This window comes from Halichoeres trimaculatus, unplaced genomic scaffold, assembly GCF_033239565.1.
Source record: "Halichoeres trimaculatus isolate MK-OKI-2021-1 unplaced genomic scaffold, fHalTri1.1 fHalTri1_scaffold_23, whole genome shotgun sequence".
In the NCBI taxonomy this organism is placed as follows: Eukaryota; Metazoa; Chordata; class Actinopteri; order Labriformes; family Labridae; genus Halichoeres; species Halichoeres trimaculatus.
The window spans coordinates 9,780,254-9,802,604 of NW_027437201.1; the positions used below are offsets into that span (position 1 = coordinate 9,780,254).

Consider the following 22,351-nt stretch of genomic DNA (forward strand, 5'->3'; position numbering starts at 1 on the left):
CTTTAAAGTTTTAATTTTATCTTTTCCTTTTTTTAAAATTCAGCATTTGGACACCTGATTTTCTAAAAGTGTATAAGAAGATTTCATAGTTGTATGTTTCTCTAAAACAAACACTGAGCAGATGACACATCTTTTATACTTACTCTCTTGCCTTTGTGTGCATGCTAGCTACTGAAGTAATCCAAAAGTAATTCAAAGTAATAGGGTACGTTACTTTAATATTGTGATACCTAGAGTAAATTACTGAGTGACAGGGTGAACAACACAGCTAGGAGCCAACATTAGGCTAACTTTGGCTATAGTTTGCTAACGTTAGGCTACTGTTAAGCTAACATTAGCTAATGTTAGCAAAATTACAATATGTTGCCTCAAATATGATGTCATCTTACCTTAGAACAGACGTAGACATCCGTGTTCATTTCATTCACGTTGAGTTGATGTTGATGTCGCAAACTTAACCCAAAGGGGAAATTTTCCAATGAAAATACACCCAGTCATCCTGCCTCTCAGGACACCTTGTGTTGGAGTTTTATGTACCCCATATTAGCCATAGGTCAATTCTAGCTCCTGCAGTCATATGCCTAAGTGTCCTTAAGTTATATTAAAATGCAAACATGGAAAGTTTTGCTGTCAGATGGAATCATATTACCTGGCAGCACCTTTACAAGTCTTCATTTTATTTTGTCTGTTAGCATTAAAAACTAAAAACACTGACACATAGCCTTCTTGTCAAGCCAAGCTAACTGCTAACTAATTTAACCTCTGGGCCACATGAGCTGGTTGTCTGTATTATTTTGTGTTTATTTTGTCACATGAATGATATTCAGCGTACTATCAAGATGAACAGCTCAATTTTTAACACAGAACAACTCAGGAACAGATTTGACACAGACTAAAGAGCAAAATAATTAATAAATTAATAGAAAAATGCATAACTCTATATACCATCAAGGATATGGGTCTTTGTCCAGATGAAAATCCATGTTCAGGGTTTCAAACCTCCCCGTTTAAGTGTTTTCATGATTAGAACTTGAAAAAACAGAAAGGACACAGTTTTGCCACTTTTTCTTGACATTTTATTGGTTTTTCAAAATATGAATAAAATAAAAATAAAAATTTCCTCCAAAACAATTTCAATGTTGAGGAAGTGGACGATTAAAACTGAGCTAAATTTTGCAAACAGGGACAGGTTGTCATGGAGACACACCACGCCCCCTCCCTGCTCCCCTGTCTTGGCCAGCGGAGGAGTCGGGGAGAAGCTGCTTTTAATATTTGAGACGAAGCGATGGGAAAGCTGGAAAGACGAGAGGGGATGTGGATGGTCCTAAATAGAAAAAACACTAGAACAAGAAAATTATTTTGCGGGAGTTCTAAACCTTGGCAACTTCCCTATGAACTCTGAACACCTGAAGGTGAAATAAAATGTTTCTTTTATTCACAAAGTTAAAACTAAATCCCTTTAAATCAAAGTAAATTCAAGAGAGCGTCTCATTTGAGAGCAGAGCTCTGACTGAAATAAGGCATCTGTAGTGCTGCTCACTGAAAGAACCGCAACATTGGGGTCACACCGGCATTCAGCAATCACTAAAATGGCGCTCTGAACACGGCTGCCAAACGATGATACCATAAACGTTTACTTAAGGGCAGAGCGAGGGATGAGGTCTTTCAATCTGACAGGACGTTACTCTCTTTCTACCTCAGCGTAACCTCAGGTGAGAACAACCAAAGGCGACCTCTGAGCAGAGGTGCAGGTTCAGAGTAATGGCAGCATAGAGATCACAGGATAAACACAAGGCAAGCTGATGTTTTCGCTGTATGTGTGTGAAAAAGAGCCAAAGAGCAGCGGTAAACAGTGATATGTTCAGAAGGCTGTTTCGAAGAGGGGAGGGGGGCAGGAGAGGGAGATCAATGGCAGGAGGGTTTGGGGAGAGGACGCCATTGGCCATTTATGTGAAGGTAAGCCCAGCCTCATTGTAGACTTTGAAGACCTTCTCAATGGCGTTGACGTAGGCGGCTGTCCGAAGGTCCAGACCCAGGTTGTACTTGGCTGCTGTGCGCATGATTTGCTGTAACAGGTGGAAAAAAACACTCAGACATGTTGACTTACAGCAGCTTAACTCAGGTGATCGGATTTGATTTAGAGCAACAACTGTCAAGCGGAAGGAGGCCACACAGGCTTATTATTCTTAAAATTACATCACGTTTAGAGACGAAAAACATGAATACAAGTCTACTGCTCAGTAACGAGGACTGTATCACGGCCTGTGTGATGACTCACCCGAGCAGATCTCTCCATGGTGTAGGCCAAACCTGAGTGAACAATGTCTTTCTCAGAGGCACCCTGAAACAAAACATGAAGGTAAGCAATCATTATGAAGTCTGTGTGTGTGTGTGTGTGTGTGTGTGTGTGTGTGTGTGTGTGTGTGTGTGTGTGTGTGTAGGTGTTACTCACAGCAACTCTGGCCTGGAAGTCAGCTGTAGGAACAACAGGGATGGGTCCTCCCTGCTTGCCGAACTTCCTCTCTAAACTTTCCTGCACAGACACTGGAGAGGATCAAACAGGAAGTTAAGAGTCAGGCATGGATACGGTTTTAAGGGAGGGGGGTAGCTTTGACCCTGAAAAAATGTGCTGATTGAGAAATCTCAGATCAAATCAACTCTCAACACGCCTAATTCGGGATTATATCCACTTGGGACCTCTTGTTACTCATAATTATTATAATTACAGCAGAGCACGTCTGTGTTTTCAACCCTGTTTGTTTAACACTCCTCATCACTGGTTTAATGTCACTCACAGGATTTCAGGCTGACACAATTATGATAACAACAAGTAAAACATGCAACACTCAAGTATTTAGACCGCTCCAAAACCCAAGATGTCAAAAACATGGAGTCTAAACTATGATCTGTAGTCTCTGAAGTCTAATTGACCAGCAACTGCTAAAAATTGAAATTAAAATCTTTCTGAGAGTCACCTTCCCTGAAACTCTCCAGCTGCAGAAACTTCTTAAGCCAGCTGAAGCAGTTTGAATGTCATGAGTTGTAATTAATACATTAAACAACATGCATGCACTTTACTGATTAGATGCACAGTCAGATGCATCAGTATCTCTGCCCTGCTCAGAGAGGGGAAACAGCCCCACCTTTGAAATGTTTCTTAGATGATAGGCTTCATTCTAACTTTATTTCAAGTTACAGAAGATCTTCCTGGCACATAGACTAAAGTAAACCAGGGTGTGGACTTCACCAAGTGGTTTTTGAGGCTATGGACTCTGTAAGATTTGGATACGTGCACTTTACTGATTGGCTGAAATTGAACAAGACAGAGTATAAAAGGTGTTGAATTTGATCTCCAACATCACCATAGCTCGCTGACCTGCCACAGATTTGGTGAGAACATTTTTCTTTTTCCACTTTTATTCCTTTTGAATTCTCTCTTGTCAAATTTTCTTTGTTCTTGCAGTCATAAGAAGTCAGAAATGTGCAGTAAAAAGGAGACTCAGTTTTAAAACACAACAGTGTCATGTCGCTGATTTAGAGGTAGATTTATACATTTAAGAGGAGTTAAAGTTTTCTGAAAATGACATGTGACCAAGGTTATAATAGTTTTGAATTTGTCATTATAGTTTAGTTTTAGTTATTTTTGACATATTTTCCATTATAGTTTAGTTTTAATTAGTTTTAGAGCTGGCATTCTAGTTTTTATTTAGTTTTGATTTTTGCAACAAGGCTTAGTTTTAGTTTAGGTTTAGTTTAGTTTTAGTTTAGTTTTTCATACCTTATTAACCAGGTGCAGGATTCAAAAAGGTCAGAGTAAATATTTTGTCATACTGTTTATTTTCAAATCCAACATAGTGCTCACTGCTCAGTCAGTGCTGATACTGAACTGTTGGCTGCTGCCTTAAACACAAAAAATTATATAAACTTACTATAAAAAATATAAACATAGATTACATAAAAATAATATAAACATAGATTATATAAAACAATATAATATGAGCTTAAATAATTAGAAACTTGGACTCGTTAACAATAAAGTCAGACTCAAATACAATTGAGCTGTTACAGATGCTCTGATTCATTGCTCCTCTACGTTTCACTACTTCGCAGCACAGAGCACAGAGCACAGCCAGTCAGTGCAGTAAACAAGCACGTCCCAGTACATCGCTATGATGGTGCTGTACGGCACTGACAACTGCCGAAAACTGTCACAAAATTGGTTGGGAAAATGTGTCCGATTTAAATCCTAAAGGCTGTTAATATTGTCAAAAACGATAACTAAGGACATATTGTCTGTAATTTTAGTTAGTTTCAGTTAATTTTGTGAACACAAGATACAGTTTTAGTTTACTTACCGTTTTTGTTTTCTTTTCTAGATTTTATTAGTTTGAGTTAACTGCAATGTCTTTTAAATTTTAGTTTTCGTTTTTAGTTTAGTTTTAGTTTCATTTTAGTTAACTATTATAACCTTGCATGAGACAAATTCCTAATTTGAGGTTTCTCTCTTCTCTCTCCAGGAAGCAGCTGAAGAACCAGATCGTTGACGAGCCACTCTGTGTCATGGCCAGTAACCAGGTATACAACCACTTCAAATCTAACTATGAATGTTTATTAGCAGAATGTAAGTCTGTAAAATAAAAGTTCTTTTTTGTTTTGACGCAGGCAGCTGCAGTTCCTTTTGACTACCCAGAAGGTTCTTCCAAGACGGAAAAGAAACTTTTCAAGGCGAATGTACTAGAGGAGAATCCAGAAAAGCTCTACTATGACGTCAAAGAAAGTGGTCAAAGATCAAACCTCATCTTCAAGACTCCAAATGTACAATGGATGAATGTGCTGAAGGACAGATATTTCAGATTTAATACAACTGAACAGAAATGGATCAAATACAAGTCTCAAATGGGCACAATATGTATGTACCAGAGTGGAAAAATTGTTGTGTACGGCGAATTGATGGATATCATTGACAGAGATTTTGGCGAACTAAAATTTAGCGTGAACTGGCTTACAGAAGGATTTGGTAACATAAACTTGGATGATACATCAGAAAGTGATGAGGATGAGGGCGAAGATTAATCACGCCACACTGAGCCCACTCACCCCAGTGAGGTGATAAGAGGAAGTAGAGAGAGAAAATTCTGACAATTAGTCAGAAAAACCTGACTTTGTAGGGAAATTATGGTTTTTCCTGATTTGATATTTTTTAAATTCAGTTTGTCTTTTCTTATCTCAGTTTGGTAATTCTTTTTTTCTGTGTCAGCACTTAACCAATGATATTGGATGTTGTGTTTTCTGACTGCACCCTCTCATCAGTCTGTGGCTCATGCAGGAAGTCAGAAAACGTTTGGTACTCACTGAGCAGATGGTAGTTTGAGTCTCTCTCATACTTGAAGGTCAGTCTACCATAGCTGACATGGTTAAGATTCTTCAACCACTCAAAATAAGAAACCGTCACACCACCGGCGTTCAGGTACATGTCCTGCAAATGAAAACATCGAAAGCTCAGACTTAATCTGCATGTTGTAATTTCTGTGTGAATCCTAAACTAATCAGCCTCTGTGTGTTATAGACAACATGTCCTCAGTATGGAAAGCTTTTTAGGAAGGAAAAGATTTTAAGTAGAAGGGAAATTATTTTTCTGTGGAATAAACTTAATATGAATCACATTTGTCAGAGATGATTGAGTCCATTTATAAACTGGTGAAAGAGAAAAAAAGATCTATGAGTCATTTCTAAAAGTTGTAATTCCATCGTTTTTGGGACAGTGAAAAATCTTGAGAAGACAGAAACAAACATCTCCTGTTTGTTTTTTTTATCAGGAAAGAAAAAACTTAATACTTGAGGAACCCAGGACAAGTTTGCTTATGCTTCCAACTCTAAATGAAATCAAAAGGTACTGCTGCTTCATGTTAATGTTGTAGAAAAACAAGACACCACAGTTCAGCGTTATCATAACCAGCAGGTGTATCGTCAATAACAAAACAAAGCCACAGCAGGACCTTTGGCAGCTATTTTAGGTTAATATTCCTTAAGCTGAATAGTTAAGGTCACATTTTTGTCTTTTTGGTGTCAAATCTACAATGTCACTCTCTGAACACTTTGAATTTTTTACCTTGGCTACATAACTTAGCCTAGACAGTCGCAGGAATGTATTGCTGGAAGTTTGACAGGTAAGACTTGCAAAATATGGATTTGAATGTCTAATGATCTATAGCTAAAACTTTAAAGTCCATTGATGACGAACATTTGTCGTCTTAATTGTCCTCAATAAAATGATTGTTGCAAAAACCGAAATATATTGTGTAAAATGATCAACCTGACCTTTGAATTCAAAGTTTTTTTGCGACTAAGAAAGGACTACACCATATTAGAACACCATATTCTAATAAAGACACCACATTTCCTTAATGATTTAAACTGGAGGAAATAATAAATAATGACACAAATGTATCTGACAATGTATACGTCTGTATGTCTGAATTAGTTTAAACCAACAGGTAAATGTGTTTCTGTGGTTTCCATCAAAGCTGAGCAACACGTTTTAGTCTGCTCGCCTGTGTAAGTGTGCACGCTTACAGGAATAACCATGACGTTATTCTCCAGGAACACCTTGTCGGCATCAGGGGTGGTGGGACCGTTAGCACCCTCAGCAATGATCTGAAATACACAAAACACAAGTGTCACATGACTGACAACCAACTTGTCACAGCCTGAATGTCTCACTGAAGCAAGGCAATGTGGGTGAACCAAGGTGAGGTCTGACCTTGGCCTTGATCCTGGGGGCGTTGACACGTGTGAGCTGCTTCTCTCCGGCGGCAGGGATCAGGATGTGGCAGTCAGCTTCCAAAATGTTTCCTTCGTAGGGTTTTGCTCCAGGGAAGCCCACGATGGTGCCGTGGTTCTGCAGACAGCACACACAAATACACAGACGAAAACAACATTTTATCCTTGAAGTGAAACAAAGACAAGGGTAAGGTTGTCAGAAGTATCTTTACTTATCACAGCATGTTTTTGAAATTTAAACATTTCTGATTCTTTTTAACAGGACTGCAAAGTGCTGCAGCTACAAAGATGTTCAGAGAGCAGGAAGCAGTGGTCAGGTCTGCTTGCAAGAAAGTATTATTCATTTACCAAACTGAAGATTGTAGTTTTTTGTGGCATGTCACCCCAACTAAAATTGATGTTGTGCCATGAAGGCAAAATGTTGTCCTCGTTCTTTGAGGAAAGGAATCAAAGACACGAGAGGTGATAAAAAGATGCTCATACCAGCTTGTAGTCCTCCAGCTGTTTGGGGTCGATGCCCTCTGGATTGTAGATGGCTCCATCAATCTCAGCGATGCCCACACACTTGGCCCCGAACCTGTGCAGGTACCTCATGGAGTGGAGACCCACATTACCAAAGCCCTGTAAGAGAATCAAAGCACAGTAAGAAACACTGAAGTATAAAAGTCATTTTTTCTTTCTACTCAACTAAAAACCATGATTCAACACTGTACTCTGGTGCCACCATGTGGCTGATGTAGGTTATAACATGTTCATCATCTGCTGCATCATAGCTTGAGATCAGACCTCAGACAGGGGCCATATGTTAGACTAAAACAGAAAGTGGAACAAGAAGGATTCAGCCAGGGTACGAAAACATGTTAGAGTTTATTCAAATATCAGATAGAAAAGTTAGATCTGTAAATACATGACTGCCGTAGTCCAATCACTGGTTTACAACCATGCTGACAATGATCTGAGAGATTAAAGCACAACCTCCTCTGTATGAATGGTCTGCTTTGACCAGGCGGCTCTCTTCTCTCCTCAGCGCAGATAAATCTCCAAGAAAATCTAATCTCACTACGGCATAATCCTCAATCACACACAAAGAGATAAGCTTTTTGAACATCCACGTCATGAGTCAGCTGTCACGACCACAACTTCACCTCCTTGATGATGTTTTCCTCATCCTTTGTGTACAAACCCCCCCCCCCCCTACAAACGTCATCCCTCAGACTTCGTTTCTGTGCTGGCGCAGGAAGGGGAAATGAAAATCTGCTGTCTTTGCAAACCAAGATAAAGAAGTTGTTTTCGTGATGGCTCGAGTTAAATAGAAAATTTTTGAGTAATAGTTTTTAATGCATCCAAAAGTGATCTAAAAGGATACAAGACAGAGCTGTTGTTGTTACAAAGTGGTAAATTTAGAAAGTATTCTTGGAAAGCAGCTGAGGCCAGTGGATGGGGGTTTGACACGTGACACGTGAGGTGCTACCATGTGACTAATGGAAGTGAAACTGCTGATAAGATTAAACAGCTTTCGGACCTTTTGTCCTCAAAACTCTCAGATAACAGTTCAGAGTTTGAGTCAGACAGAAGGAAAGAATGGTCCTTACAGTAATTTCAAGTTAGATGCTACTCACTTTTTTTTCAAATGACCAAAAAATGTGTTAAAGTGCATCATATGCTGAATTTTACACCAACTGGTTTTTATGTTCTTTCTTAAGTCAGAGCTGTGTCCCATTTGTGGAGGAACCAAGCTTTATAAGCCAGTCAGTAGAGAGAGCTCTGAATGGTTGACATCATTTTTGAGGAGTTGCTGTGTCGTCCACCTTTTGTAGAAAGAATGAGGTGGTGGATATAAGCGGCTGAATGAAGGGCCGTTCACGTGACATTTCACTCAAATACACAAAAAACACTGTGAAAAATTCTGCAATACACGGAAACGCTGAGAGACAGGAAACGCTGCAGTACCAGGCCTGTAGTTGGTGATATAACTGTAGAGACACCCTACCTGACCACTACCTGTTCGTACATGGACCAGAAGAAGTCTAGTCAGCTGCTAATAAAGAAAACAGATGAGGAAGAAACAGAATATGATGTACGCTGAGACATACCAGACTTGAGAGCTTTGTTTTGAACAACGATGAAGTACAGTTTGCATACGGCAATTTAAGTTGCAACAAAGAAAGTGTAACGTGTATAGCGTAACCATGACATCAGCATTTCCACTGAAAAATCTGACTTGATGCTAAAGGTGGCCGCAGCGTTTCAGAAAAACTAAACTCTGGAGGCTAGGTTGGCTAAATGCTGTTTTGAACAAGAGGCCAAAACCCAACAATGCCTTTGCATTTTATCCTAAATCTGTTGTCGTGTCAACAGCCCCTCCAAAGGGGGGATTATATATCCTATCCTATCTGGCCTGTGAATGCCTCAGGATCTTCCAGAAGGAGCTGGAAAGCGTTTCTGAGGAGAGTGAGGTCTTTGTCAACTTCCTTGAATGGCAGCTCCCCCGACCTGACTTTAAGCCGAAAAAAATTAATGGATGGAGCTGAAAATCTATTTTTTTCCAATAAGGGTGAGCTGTCAGATATCCAAAATGCCAGATGATTGAAAACAAAAGAGGTGGATGTCTGTGAACCCTTCTCATTCAGAGATCAGATAATCTGTTTACAACAAACACCTCAGCTCCAGTTTTCATGAGGATGAGAAAAAAGCTTAGTGATAGTAGGAAGAGTCAGATTGGGTCAGAGTTTCCCCAATCACAGTATCCTCATGTCAAGCCAACATCAAAGGCACAGATTGGATGTGGAGAGTGTATCACAAGACTTTTAATTGGTCCCCCTCTCTAAGTGAATCATCATTCCTCATGACCCAAGACTGGATTCTGTGTCAGTTCCCTGCTGTCTGCTCACGATGAGGAGATCAGGGCCAGGCTGAAGCAGATGGCTCTGCTCTGATTGAGCTCTAAAACCCCTCATCATGATCTGAATGAAAGCGTAAATCCTGTGAGTCTATGAGCGAATCTGCACCTTGTCCAGAGTCTGCTCTCTGGTACCATGATCAAACCCTGTGAATGTGTGTGTGTGTGTGTACCTGGATGATAAAGGTTTTGTCCTGGAAGCCTGGCGTCAGGCCCAGCATGCTCATGTAGGACGCCTCATTAATGAAGTTCTCGATGCCGTGGAAAACTCCACGACCTGTGGCTGAGATACGCCCGTGGATTCCTCCCTGGCTGATGGGCTTTCCTGTCACACAGGCATGGGCGTTGATGTCCTGCATGAACACAAAAAAAGTTAGAGTGAGAAAAGCTTAAGATTTTTTTCTTTTTTTTTTTGAATCCCAGGTAATTCTTTAAGTCCACTCAGTCCCTAGTGTCCATTAGTGGCACTGCATCTTTCTTTTCTGCGTCAGCCACAGTGTTTACAGCTCAACACCTACAGAGTAAGAGGTCGTGTAGTGCCGCAGTACCAGGCAATGTCACAGCTGACTGCACCTCAGTACCCACAATCCTCTTCCCCCAGATACCCAGAGCAGGAATGTGTCAGACACTCCAAAGCCCTGCTGCGGGTATGTGGAGCAGAGGGCACAACACTACAGCTGGTGAGGTGAAAGGAGGACAGAAAGGAGTGCAGAATGAATATCGAGGAGAAAGCGGGCGGCAAGATGTCTTTTAACTACCATACAGGAAATACAGGTCAGATTTCTTTAGAGGACAAACTGGTAATAATGCAGTTATCTGAAAAGGACATGGTGTGTTTTGATTCTGCAGGGATCAGCTGCAAAAGTTGCACTTATCTATTTCTTTTTCTGTTTTTTTGAGATCTACATAAACAGGATCATGTTTGATACTTGCAACTGTCTAAAGATGTCTGTTTTCAAAGGGTTAGAGACCCTCAAGAGGGTAAATATTTTCCATCTCTGGTCAAATGTTTGACAGGTTTTCATCAGAGAATGATTAACTGATAACAAACACACACAGGCCTCTGTGTGGGAAGCTGTGTCTAAAGGGAGGAGTGGCTCAGTGGTCGGCGGGAAGGGAGCGCCCAGAAACCACTGCTCATGGTTTGCATATGACTCATGCTGTTTTCAAGTTAAATTAGTTAGACCCATTTGAACTGGTCCAGGATTTTCTGGAGACTCACAGTGTGTGCGATGGTGTTGGCGTATGTGTCTGCAATCCAGGACATCTCTCTTTCTCCTGTGCTCATGTCAGGGGCTGGGACATCAATGCCAGGTCCTGGAGAAGGGAACAAAGAAAGAAAGTTAGAGATGAAGAGGGGAAGGCGTGGATAAAACTACGAATATCGGTCAGAAATGACACCAACTAGATCCCTGAAGTTTGATTAAAATAATATCTAAAGCCTCATTTCCACCTGGCGGTCTGGTTTGGATCAGTGCAGTTTGGTACAGGATCGGTAAAGCCTGATCCTGTTTGTGTTTCTGCAGCCAGTCGTGCCCTTGGAGAGTAAGCTTGGGGTGTAAGCTGGATGCTGACTGCCACATCAGCTATGTTATAGCGTGACGGTATAGCAGTGCAACACAGTGTACCCTGCTAATAAATCCGATGAAGAAGAAAAACACGACATAGTAAAAAAAGAGCAACCATGGAAGACATCCAGCATTTCGTCTTCTTTGGGATTAGCATGTGGCTCTTGTTACAAAGCACAATCAAGCTTTTTTGCAGAGAAGTCTGTGTGCTGCAAGGAGAAATACAGCCGTTGTTACACAGGAAGTGACGATTTTTTTCAACCACCTTCTGCACAGCTGCAATTTCTGGGATCGGATTGGTATGTCTGGCACCCCAACAGAAGGGTACCAAAAAATAGGACGGTACGGGTCAGTAGTTTGGGGATCTGTTCCGTGTTTAGTTAAAGGAAATGTCACAAAATGCGTGACAGGATGAACTGAACTGAACCGAATGGTTGAAACTGGGCTTAAACAAATGTCTATTTAAAAAACACTTTTCTGAACAAGGTTTCTCAGTCCTTATAATTATAGTGACAGTAACCACGGTTACATGAGGAGTTTTTCATCTTTCCTAATGGAATCTTTCTGAATGACTTTCCCGAAAACAATAGTATACATGCGCCGCTATAATAAAACAGAATAGTCACATGCGCAGAAAAACAGAAACATTGCATGATTTATCAAAGAGTTTTTCTTTCACTTATTGGGATAACCCCGTATTGCAAGTTTTTCGTCTGTCCAATCTTAAAATTATGTTCAGTTCTTTCAAAGTTTGGATCAAAAACAAACTGCAGGAGTCCAGTGCAGACTGCTCACCGCCATTTTTAAAACTGAGGAGTGTCTCTAGTTGCGTCTTACGTCATATCTGAGCATGCGCTGAAAGAACGCACCCTGACAACTTTCCGTTTGAGTGGATACATGATAACTCAATCAGTTTGGGGATAGGAATATTTCACCCCTGTGAAATCGATTAAATGTCCATTCAGATTGGCACTTTTCTTACAAAATGAGGTGTATACAAAGGTTAAATTCTTTCAGTTTGAGCAAATAAACCGAATGCAAGAGGAATATTTGGGTCCATGTATACGTGGCTAGTGTTTTGCACCTATCAAGAAATGGGTGCCAGGCTTTGTGTCCTTGTCTCATACAAATATCAAAACACATCTGAGGGCTTTATACCCTCAGACAAGATTAAAAAAATGGAGCACCCAGGCAGGAAGGGGAGTTGTGGTGAGAGCAGTTTGAGTGTGTTACACTCAGCGTGACAGCAGCTTTGCCTCCAGTGATTTGAACTATCAGAGTGAAGGGTCTTGTATCAAACTGACAACCGTAGTACAGCTTACAAACATTACCAGACACTGTAAGGTCTGTGATTGCTGACTCAAGAAATTAGCACTTCAAATTCTGGTTTTCTATTCTTTCACTTGCATATTTCAGGTCAAAGCTGAATTTTGAACTCATTATCGAGTTCTTTTCCCCCAAGATTAATTGCCTTCCTTTTTATCTGACACACCCAAAGTGACTCAAACCAGAACAAACAGCGCTCTGCGACAGGAAATGTTTGCCTCTCTGGGTGGAAACATTCTTCTCTCATCAGAACCAGCTCATAGCTCCCGAAAACGACCCTTCTGACTGAAAACTCACCAATGAAACCCTTCTTGGCCAGCTCGATAGTGAATCTCCTGGTGATCTTCTCCAGCTCATTATCCTGCCACAGACAGACACAGTGAAGAGTCTCAGAGAATGATTTGTTGCTTGGTTACAGAATAATAAGACATTCATGGAAGGGAAGTTGTTAACCGCAAAAAGATGTGCGACAAGAAACACACAGCTCACTCCAAACAGCGCCTGATTTCAACAAAACAACAGTTTAAGAATAACTTTAAAAGAGGTGCTTTTTTTCCTCAAACTGTGAGTTTTTTGTCGAGGCTCAAGTTAATTCAGAGCTCAGAGGAAACAGCCAGTGGCCTTCATGTCTGTTTATATTACAGAATGCATCAATAGACAGACTAAACTTCCTGCACTAATCTAAGTAAGAGCAGCAAGGCAGACGCCAGACGTAATCGACCTCAAACTGCCCTTACATTTCTTTCTTCTGTTTTTTTCAATCCCAAGAGAGATATTTGATTTTCTTTGCAAACACTGAGTGTAATTAAACCTTCTTTATTATCATTCTGTCTTTCTATATATCATTAAAAACTAAATAAAAAGACAAAGATCCAGCAGCCCCGCCTTAAAAATCCTGTGTTGGTTTTGATGTGAAGGACTGAAACAGAGAACAACAGGATATTCTGTGCATACTCTGACATGTCTGTGTGTCTTAGGATTGGCATTAGAAGACTCACAGAGTAATTCCTGGGGTTGATCTTGACTCCAGCTTTGGCTCCTCCAAATGGCACATCTGGAAGAGAATAATGCAGTTTGAGAACAGCAGGATAAAAACTCAAGATTGGAAACTATTTGCAGGCAGTGATGCAGGACTTCAAGCCTTATAACCTGTATCTTATTCATCCTTGTCAAACATTCGCCAGTGTGTTACAAGATGGACATGTGTTAATGTGGGTGTAAAGGACAACTGGATAACCAGCAGGAGGCTAAAATCCTTACCAACGACAGCACACTTGTATGTCATCAGAGAGGCCAGGGCTTTGACTTCATCCACAGACACATCTGTACTGTAACGGATACCTGAAGGAAACACACACACACAAGACAGAGATTAAAATACAGCAACATTCAATGACTACAATCAAAAGTAAGGTGTTAATGAGCGTTGGTCAGGGAGTTGCAGAAAAAGAAATCGCCAACTCTAACTTGTCGTTGCACCTGGTCTGGTGTCTGCTCGCCTGTTGTATCTATCTTTAGAGTTACTATTTCAGACTCTGTCCTTAAAAAGGGTATTTTTGTGGGTATGTATGCATGTGACATAGCTTAGCAAGTATGTTATGGGAACTGGGTTTCTCTGGCTCTGAGCTAAAAATGGTACTGCTGCAGTGGTCAGAAGAGACTGTACAGATCATCTCTGGCAGGCCTGCAACAATTGTGAAAAGCAGAACGTTGACTACCCACTTACGAGGAAGATAACATCACCCACTCTCTTCGTTAGCAAATATGAGCTATCCAAAGTTAGCTAAGCTAACATTAACGTGGGGTCTACAAAATACTGTTAAGATGATCTTTTCAAGAAGACGGATAGACATTGGGTCCTCTTGAAGTTTTCAGACAGCTTTTCTGTTATTTTGTTATTAGCATTGTTGCTAAAAGTCAGCACCTTTTGATCTTTGTATGTTTTATTTAGATTCTGATGTCTTGAATTTTTTTCCTTTTTTTTGCATTGCAAATCTAGAATTAAAAACATTTTCTGATGCTGCCGCAAAAATGCTATAAGCTAACTGAATTATATACACAAACAAAATGACAACTCTTGAACTAATTGCATTTATAACAACAAAAAAAAAATGAAAATGTAAAATCAAGTAAGATGGATGACGCGACAGCGCTCCTAAAGTGAAACCAAAACATTACTACATCTCTAAGCTCTAGTAAGTTTATAAATATCACCTCCTTCATGTAAGCACATAGGGAATCTTTTCATTGTGAAACCTAGGAGAGCTAGAATCGCCCAGTGGTCTATGTAGCACCCTATGACGCTAGTCCTTAAGCAGGAGGCCCAAGTTTGAATCCACTTTGAGGTCTCTTACCTGCATGTCACCCTATACTCTCATCCTCTTTCTTCCTTATCCCCTGTTCTAACCTCTCTGATTAAAGGCGTAAAAAGCCTGAATAAAAATGCAAGTCAAAAAAGTTTTTCTCAAAAATATCACCAGGTACTTATTACGCTAACTTGTGCCTAGCTGCTCATTGTCTGTACAGTTTGATTCTAAGTAATTATTTGATGCTATAAAAAAAGAGAGTATACTGTTATAATAGACTCTGGCTCTAAATAAAGTCACAAGTACAAGATGTGAGTGATATTTGGCTTCACTTTTGTACAATAAGCAAGTAAAGACTCCTTGTCCACCTTTACACTAAGTCATGGGTTTGAAAGAACAAATCTGAGTTATCAAATAAAATCTTTGGTTGGAGGCTGCCACACCTTGTCTGACCGTTTGGGTCTGAGCTCAGGCAGCTTGTACTTGGCATCAGTGTTGAATGTTCAGACTGCAACATGAGGAAACCATTACTCTATGTAAAGCTCAGCCAATAATCACAGCCTGTTCTTTACAACCACACGAGACCACATGAACAGGTCAGAGATCGCTGATGGTGTCTGCCAGTCACGAAAGCAGAAACAGGGCGGGTGGAGACCACATGAACCAATCCCAGCCCTTGATTTCCCACCCCAGTCACTCCTTCCTGTTTTATGGGGTTTACTACTGTCTCCACGGCAACATGTGTGGGCAGGCCTGTGTGCTGCAGGACATGACATCATGAAACCAGTGTGCCCAAGTCGAAAAACTCTTCTGTGGCACAGTGTGTGTGTGTTTGTGTGTTTGTGTGTGTGTGTGTGTGTGTGTGTTTGTGAGGGAGACTGTCCTGCAGAACCAAATATAGCTCAGCCACAGTTAGCCTACACAGGGAAACCCAAGGGCAAACAGCACAAAGAGGCGAGAGCACACTGCTGTATGTGGATAAAAGCTCAGTGTGTCTATTTTAATGTGTTTCACTGGGAGCACAAGTAAGAGCCCACCCACTATGATGTCATCTTTAAGTGCCATTAATGGCAGGAGCCTGTGCCCTTTTTCCATTCGCATTGCTGCAGTCACAGGAGAAGACCAAACCTCTCCTGTGGGTTGATCCAGTTCTGCCCTCTGTGTGTATTTCTACTCGTCTACAAATCAAAGTGGAGCTAACTAATCGACACATAAAGAGGAAAAAAGCCAACCCATCCCCCATTCATCCAACCCACCATTGTCAACACTTCTCCACAGCAACCGGCCTGGATCCCATTTGTAAACACATTCCTCTGACTGGAGGAGCAGAATTTATGGAAACAGATTAAACTCTCTCTGAAAATGAGTCATTTCTGCCAAAGTCAGGCCTGTTTCATTTTTACAGTCAGGCCTGAAGGCCCAGCGTGATGAGACTTTCAGCTCCACAGACTCTTTTTCTCTGGTGTAAATCACCCTGCCAAGTATGCAAACTGCTAAAAGAGCACATATTTGAGTTTGGAAAAAGTTAAGGAAATGTTTTCTCAACTTAGGATTCGAATTCTCTAGTTTTTTTTCCCCTTCTTCTATTTACAGGATAAGTTCATTTTTAGAAAATGTTTTAGACACAGAATAGTTTCTTCCCTTGGGCCGTCAAATTACATATTTTTCCTCAATGTCTTTATTTAGCGCACTATTTGACTCAACTAAAATGTGTATACAATTTTTTTTTTTTTTTGTACAAAAACTTTGATTATTATGATATTTTTTCCTACTTAAGCTCTGTTTTCTTTTCGTGATATTTGGTGTTTTTTCAAACATGTTTGTTCAAAGAGGGTGTAGTTCAAACCGGAGTCAAATTCCCTTTATTTATTTTTAAAGATAATGGTTAATAAAGGCTTTTCTGATTCTGATGTGTTCAGTGCACTGATAAAACTTTGAATATTTCAAAGAGTGGGATTTTAACAGGTCAAAGAAAAAAACGAAAAAATAGATGCATCAAGAAATTTTAGGGCTTTTTTTCTGCTACTTATTTCAACCCTGATACAGCAGTAAACTTATCTTTACCACACTGCTATTATTTTAAAAAATCTTATGTTCTTGGCAAAATAAAAATGTTTACCTTCTACCAAGAACAAGCTGCCCCTCCATATCTCTATGACTCAGATGTACTGTACCAATGTGAGCATGGTTATAAGAAATATCACAAAAATTGTTTCTAGTTTGAAAGAACTCAGAGACAGAAGACTAAACAAAACCTTGAGCGGCTTGAACAGTTTACGAAAAGGGAAACCTCCGTAAACTCTCTGTCGGGGGGTTTCTTTATCCCTTACACCATACTGAGACGTAGACCCACACCTGGTAGTCAGTAGAGAGCACTGTGGGGCAGCTGTTGCTCTTCGATGGCGTGTCAGGCGTGTGTTTGAGCAGCACACGTATGCACAAAAACAGCCTTTGCACTTTGCAGTTTGATCCGAACTCAACCGAAGGGTCTGTGCACTGCATCAATGATTAAACCCACTGAAAAATAACTGCTCTTACTCCTATCCAACCCCTGTTGTTCAGAACTTTGGTATCAACTGAGTCATTACACTTGCCTTTGTCAGCAGCTACAATTAATTTGCATCAATTGTTTTCTTTGCTTGTTTTTTTGCCCCTAGTGAATATGTCACAGTTACTTCACTTTGCAGGATTGTTTTTGATGACCCTGATGTGCTGTGTGTCAGTTTCTAAGATGATGAGTAAAACTGATGGGGACTTTTGATCCAATGCTAATGATTTAGCTTGAGAATACTGTGAAGCTCTTCTCTCCTCAGGCTTTTACAGGATGCATATTGTCAGTGGAGCACTTTTAATCGTATTGATTCCACCCACAGAGCTTCTATGAGAGATCTTAAGAGCCTGGAAATCTTGCAGATTCATGCACCCTTTCATAGATTCTCTATTACAGTTTTTGGAGTCAGTATCTGTGACTGGGATTAATTAAACTGCCCTCACACTCAGTTTGATTTTGGAGTCTTTAGCGGGAATATACCTCCCAAGAATAGATCTACATTCTCCATCAAGCAGGTGCAGTGTGAATGTTTCACAGTATTAACACCAGGTCTATGTCTGCTCCACACCGTTCAGACCTGCCCTCTGAATGAATAGCATGTGTCTTTCTAATGAGAATGTCTTCTCTCCACCACCCTGCACCCTCCCCCACCTGTCACACTGCTGACAAATAGGAGAGCCTGGAAATAAAACCACCCCCTCCCCAGCTCTAACACCTCCCGTCTCCTTCCTATACATCACATCCCCTCCATTCACAAATTACCCACAGTGCACTGCAGTAGCAGCCCATAATGACTCTGTTTTGAACCTTGAACTTTGAACTTAGGAGCATATGTCACTGTGATGTGCTGTACTCAGTGCATGGCTTGTTTAAACAGTGAATGTTAAGGACTTCAAGTGAGAGCCACACTGTATTTTCCCTGCACGTGTTTATGAATCATGCAGAGGAAGAGTGCATGACTAACAGTTCTTCATTGTTTAACTGTGTGTTTTGTCAGCTCACATGGAAACAGATCAGGGACAAAATGCCCAGAAATGTACAAAACATAAATAAAAGATCATAAAAGTATAAAACACAAAGGAGCAGTTGTCTCCAACCAGTTTTGAACCAGATCACTCCAGTGGCTTATCTGATGAGGTGTTGTGTGCAGACAGATTGAGCATGGATACAATCCAGATTGATGACTGGAGGTCAACACTATGGGGTTAGTGCAGACTGACAGATAGCTTGCTGCTAGCCTACAAGCTAAACAACTACAGTAACATTATAGCTACAGGTGAGCTGCAGGAAGGTCACTGTAAACTGCACAAAAGTCGCACATGAGCAGTTGTTGCATACAGAAAACAAACAGAACAGGTAAACAGTTAATGCAATAATAAGGGCGTAGTCAGCTGTGTGATAACCTGCCAAAGTGAAGCTGTGTGTAACGGTGCAGACGCGTTAGCAGCCGTTTGGAGCATCTAGTGTTTGCAGTTTAAACTGGCTAATGTTACTGCTAACTAAAGCTAAAGCTAGCTGTCATTCAGGAGGCTTTGGGTCAGGTCTGACTTACCCCCTTTGCAGGGTGTCCTGTGTTGGCTGTGCTGGGCACGGTAGCCCTCCACCACCTCCCACTCTCCGTTATCCCTCTTGATGGGGAAAGACACGCTCAGGACGTGGTTGCACGGCTTGATGATGCGGAGGATTCCCCTCACACGGTTCCTCTTCTGCTCGGGGCTCTCCCTGGTCTTCAGGTCTTCCACCAGCTTGTCCTCAACGATGGCGGCGCCGCGGTCGAAGAAGCCCTCTACCATTTTGAAGAAGTTGGGATCGTCGGGTGTGTCCGCTGCATCAGCATAGCGGCGGACCCGCATCAGGGACGAGGACACCGGGAGAGCGGAGTCCACACACCCCGAGGCCAGGGCACTACCCGCAGAGCGGCTCAGCAGCTCCCCGAAATAACGATACATGACTGAAACTAGCTAACCGTTAACACGAAGAAAAAAAGGCAACAAAACAACAAGGACGATGGGGGTGACGACAGGAGAGGGGGTTGTATGAGCGACACAGCAGCTCCTCACTGTGTCCCGTCCTCTGGCCGAGTGGGGAATGGCATACTGTGTCAGTTTGCTTTAAAAGGCAGCACGAGCCAAGGAGGACAGTGGGGGTTCCTGGAGACACGCGGAAAGGGGAGGACCAACGGCGGCGCGTGCTACTGCAAAGCAACTGACAGCGCGCGCTCCCGATGAGGTACTGTTGTTTTCCAAACAGAAGGGACAGGAAATGAACCAAAATGAAGTAAAACTGCGAACATCTCATTTGGTTTACAATAAAAACTAAATGGTAACAGTAAAAAACATTAATCTGGTCAATAATATGTTAAAGGCAACATCTAAACAGAGTTAATTGCCACATTTTACTCTTCAAACACTTTTTTCTTTGCTGTTAATACATAGGAGGGAATAAACGCCTCAAAATTTTACGCAATCTTAAATAGTATCATGAAATATTTGTGAAAAAAAAATAGTACTAAAAACAAATTAACCAGATAAGTAAACCATCACATCATCAACATCATCATCAAACGAGTATTTGGAAGTCCTGCCATTAGCATGCAGTCGCGCTCTAATCCTGGCTGCCATGTTCCCCACCAGCCTTCCACACTGTTAAGGGATCATTGTCTCATTCTTCTTGAATTACTGCTTTTAATTCTTCCAAATTCACCGGTTTACACTTTGAAATAGACCTTTTGATAATCCACCATAGATTTTCAATATACGGCTCATGTCTGGGGATTGAGCTGGACACTCTTGGACCTTGATCCTGTGCTCCTGCAGCCAAGTTCTTTTGGTGCTGGATGTGTGGCTAGGGTCATTGTCTTGTTGAAACATCCAGTTGCAAAAACCCCTGGACACCCAGATCTTGGTTTATCTTCCAAGGTCCGTATTTCTGTAGAGTGTATCTAACTGCTGAAGGGATGCATCTGCACTTCCTGATGTCTTTTAATATTAGCATGACATTTGCTAATGGATCACTGGTACCAAATTAACCCAATATTCAACATTTCTGATTTATTTATATGTAACCAATCAATTTTAAGTTTTTAATGAATTTTTTTAGCATTTGTTCTGTATTTTTTGTATTTATTTATAGTTGCCTTTTGATATGTAAAAATTGTTGCAGTCTTCTCAGAGATTGTGAAGGGCCACACCTTGCAACATGAAAATTTTATTTTACATAAAGGAAAAACAAGGGGGACTATCTGGGTTTGTTGTTAAAGCTTGCACCCCATGTCACAGGAGTCACTGGCTTGAGGCTCACTACCTACTTCAAATAACTTAAATTGCATGCCTTAAAGATAGATTCATAAAAAAATAGACATCAAACCAAAACTTGATTTGTTAGATACCATGGAGTTAGATATCACGGAGATATGACGTGCCCCTCTATAGTGGTTCATTATCTTTTGTACAGTGTTACAGTTTCGTACTTTGTGGTTTGTTCAAAGGATCGGTGTGTGGTCTGCTGCCATCAGCAGTTCTCTGATCTGTTGAGTGAGTCGCACAGCTACGAGAGAGGAAAGAGAGTCAGGTGGGAGATGTTGTGAAAAGGCCCATTGTGCCAGCATCAGTCATTAACCATCCAGGCAGCTGGCAGCAAGAGGTAATGAGGAGGATCAGCTGGTAATGTACAGTTTGTGTATGTGAGTGTAAATAATTGACTGTTTACAGCTAACGTTTGAAAATACCCATATAGGCCCAGAGTGGAAAGATAATACACAGATCAAATTAATAAAAAACACTATGAATATTGTTGTGTAGACATCAGCCTACCTTTATGTCTCTGTGTGTTTTATTTACAAGCTAGTTTACGAGTCCAATTGACGAGCTGTAATTTAGGCCAGCAGGTCAGTCATGGTGTGCCTGCTCCTGTGAGTGAATGGGGGTATGGTGGAAAGCATTTCAGGGACAGCTGGAGTGAGGCAGGGGGATGTGTGAGTGGAGGGGGGTGGATTGTGAGGGTGAGAGTCATTCACTTTACTAAGAGGAACCAAGACTCAGCATAAGGACAAAGTAACACGGGTTTAATCTGAAGGTCAGCTCGTGCTCATAGTTCCCAGAGGATTAATCATAAAGACTGGTGATCCTCAGACTTAATATCTGACATATAAAACATTAAGAACCAAATAATTCAACTGAAAATAAAATTATCTGCTTGATGAATTGGAACTCTATTATCCCCAGAGCAAGACATCTCATGTAGCACTTCCTATTTCCATGCACTCTACATGTTTACAGCTCTGTGTTAGTGTCTATTGTCAAGACAGCATGACTCTTATGTAACACTGCATCCATCGCATGTTCCCAGTATTTCTCACAAACATGAATGAGTAGGAACATTGTCTCTAGGCATTCGCAGTACAGACAGAGAATCTTAGTGCTGAGCTTGTCTGAATGAAGGCCATGACCTGGGCTTACATCTGTGGACTCTGCACACCAGATAAGATTAGATGACACCCCCAGGAGCAGGTACAAATACACATATATGTTCTTTAACGGAGGAACAAACACATAGTTTCACAATATGAAAGGATGGTTCAGTGAAAGAGATCAAACGTGAGCTAATACGCAGGTTTGATGCAGCCTCGGTTTATGCTCAGGACATCCTGTATGACCAGTCTGATGCTGGACCAAGAAATCAATCGTAACTGTGTTTGCTGTTGCAGCTGGCATCAAGTCAAAGCCCTATTTCAGTATAACTAACACAGTAATGGTGGTGCTTATCTCCTCATTGTTCTATCAGTGTACCAAAGGGCCGCAGGGCTTTATTGTCTCTTAAAGTCGATATCCTGATTACACACTGAGGTTAATGTGCAAAATCTTACAGTCCTAATAAGACAATAAAAGAGAAGGAAGGGTTTAAGTTTTTGAATTTCAATTTA

At 41.0% G+C, this 22,351-nt stretch overlaps 1 protein-coding gene across 1 annotated transcript; it reads right to left on the reverse strand.

Annotated features, from left to right (window-relative positions):
- Positions 1-1,054: 1,054 nt before the first annotated feature.
- Positions 1,055-19,599, reverse strand: glud1b (glutamate dehydrogenase 1b). The gene is made up of 13 exons (XM_074663184.1): positions 18,983-19,599; positions 13,834-13,914; positions 13,572-13,627; positions 12,871-12,934; positions 10,902-10,996; positions 9,853-10,032; positions 7,264-7,401; positions 6,761-6,898; positions 6,574-6,654; positions 5,353-5,476; positions 2,453-2,544; positions 2,279-2,341; positions 1,055-2,066 (listed from the first exon to the last, which is right to left on the reverse strand). The coding sequence occupies exons 1-13, from the start codon at positions 19,377-19,379 to the stop codon at positions 1,947-1,949; spliced, it is 1,629 nt and encodes a 542-aa protein (XP_074519285.1). The 5' UTR covers positions 19,380-19,599; the 3' UTR covers positions 1,055-1,946.
- Positions 19,600-22,351: the final 2,752 nt, after the last annotated feature.

What these genes read in the sequence shown, in the direction of transcription:
- glud1b (XM_074663184.1), bottom strand. Translation starts at nt 19,379, where the DNA reads ATGTATCGTTATTTCGGGGAGCTGCTGAGCCGCTCTGCGGGTAGTGCC. An exon ending in ACAAAACCTTTATCATCCAG is followed by an intron (nt 7,402 to 9,852) that starts GTACACACACAC and finishes ATTCTCTTACAG; the next exon opens with GGCTTTGGTAATGTGGGTCT. An exon ending in CCATGGAGAGATCTGCTCGG is followed by an intron (nt 2,067 to 2,278) that starts GTGAGTCATCAC and finishes CACCTGTTACAG; the next exon opens with CAAATCATGCGCACAGCAGC.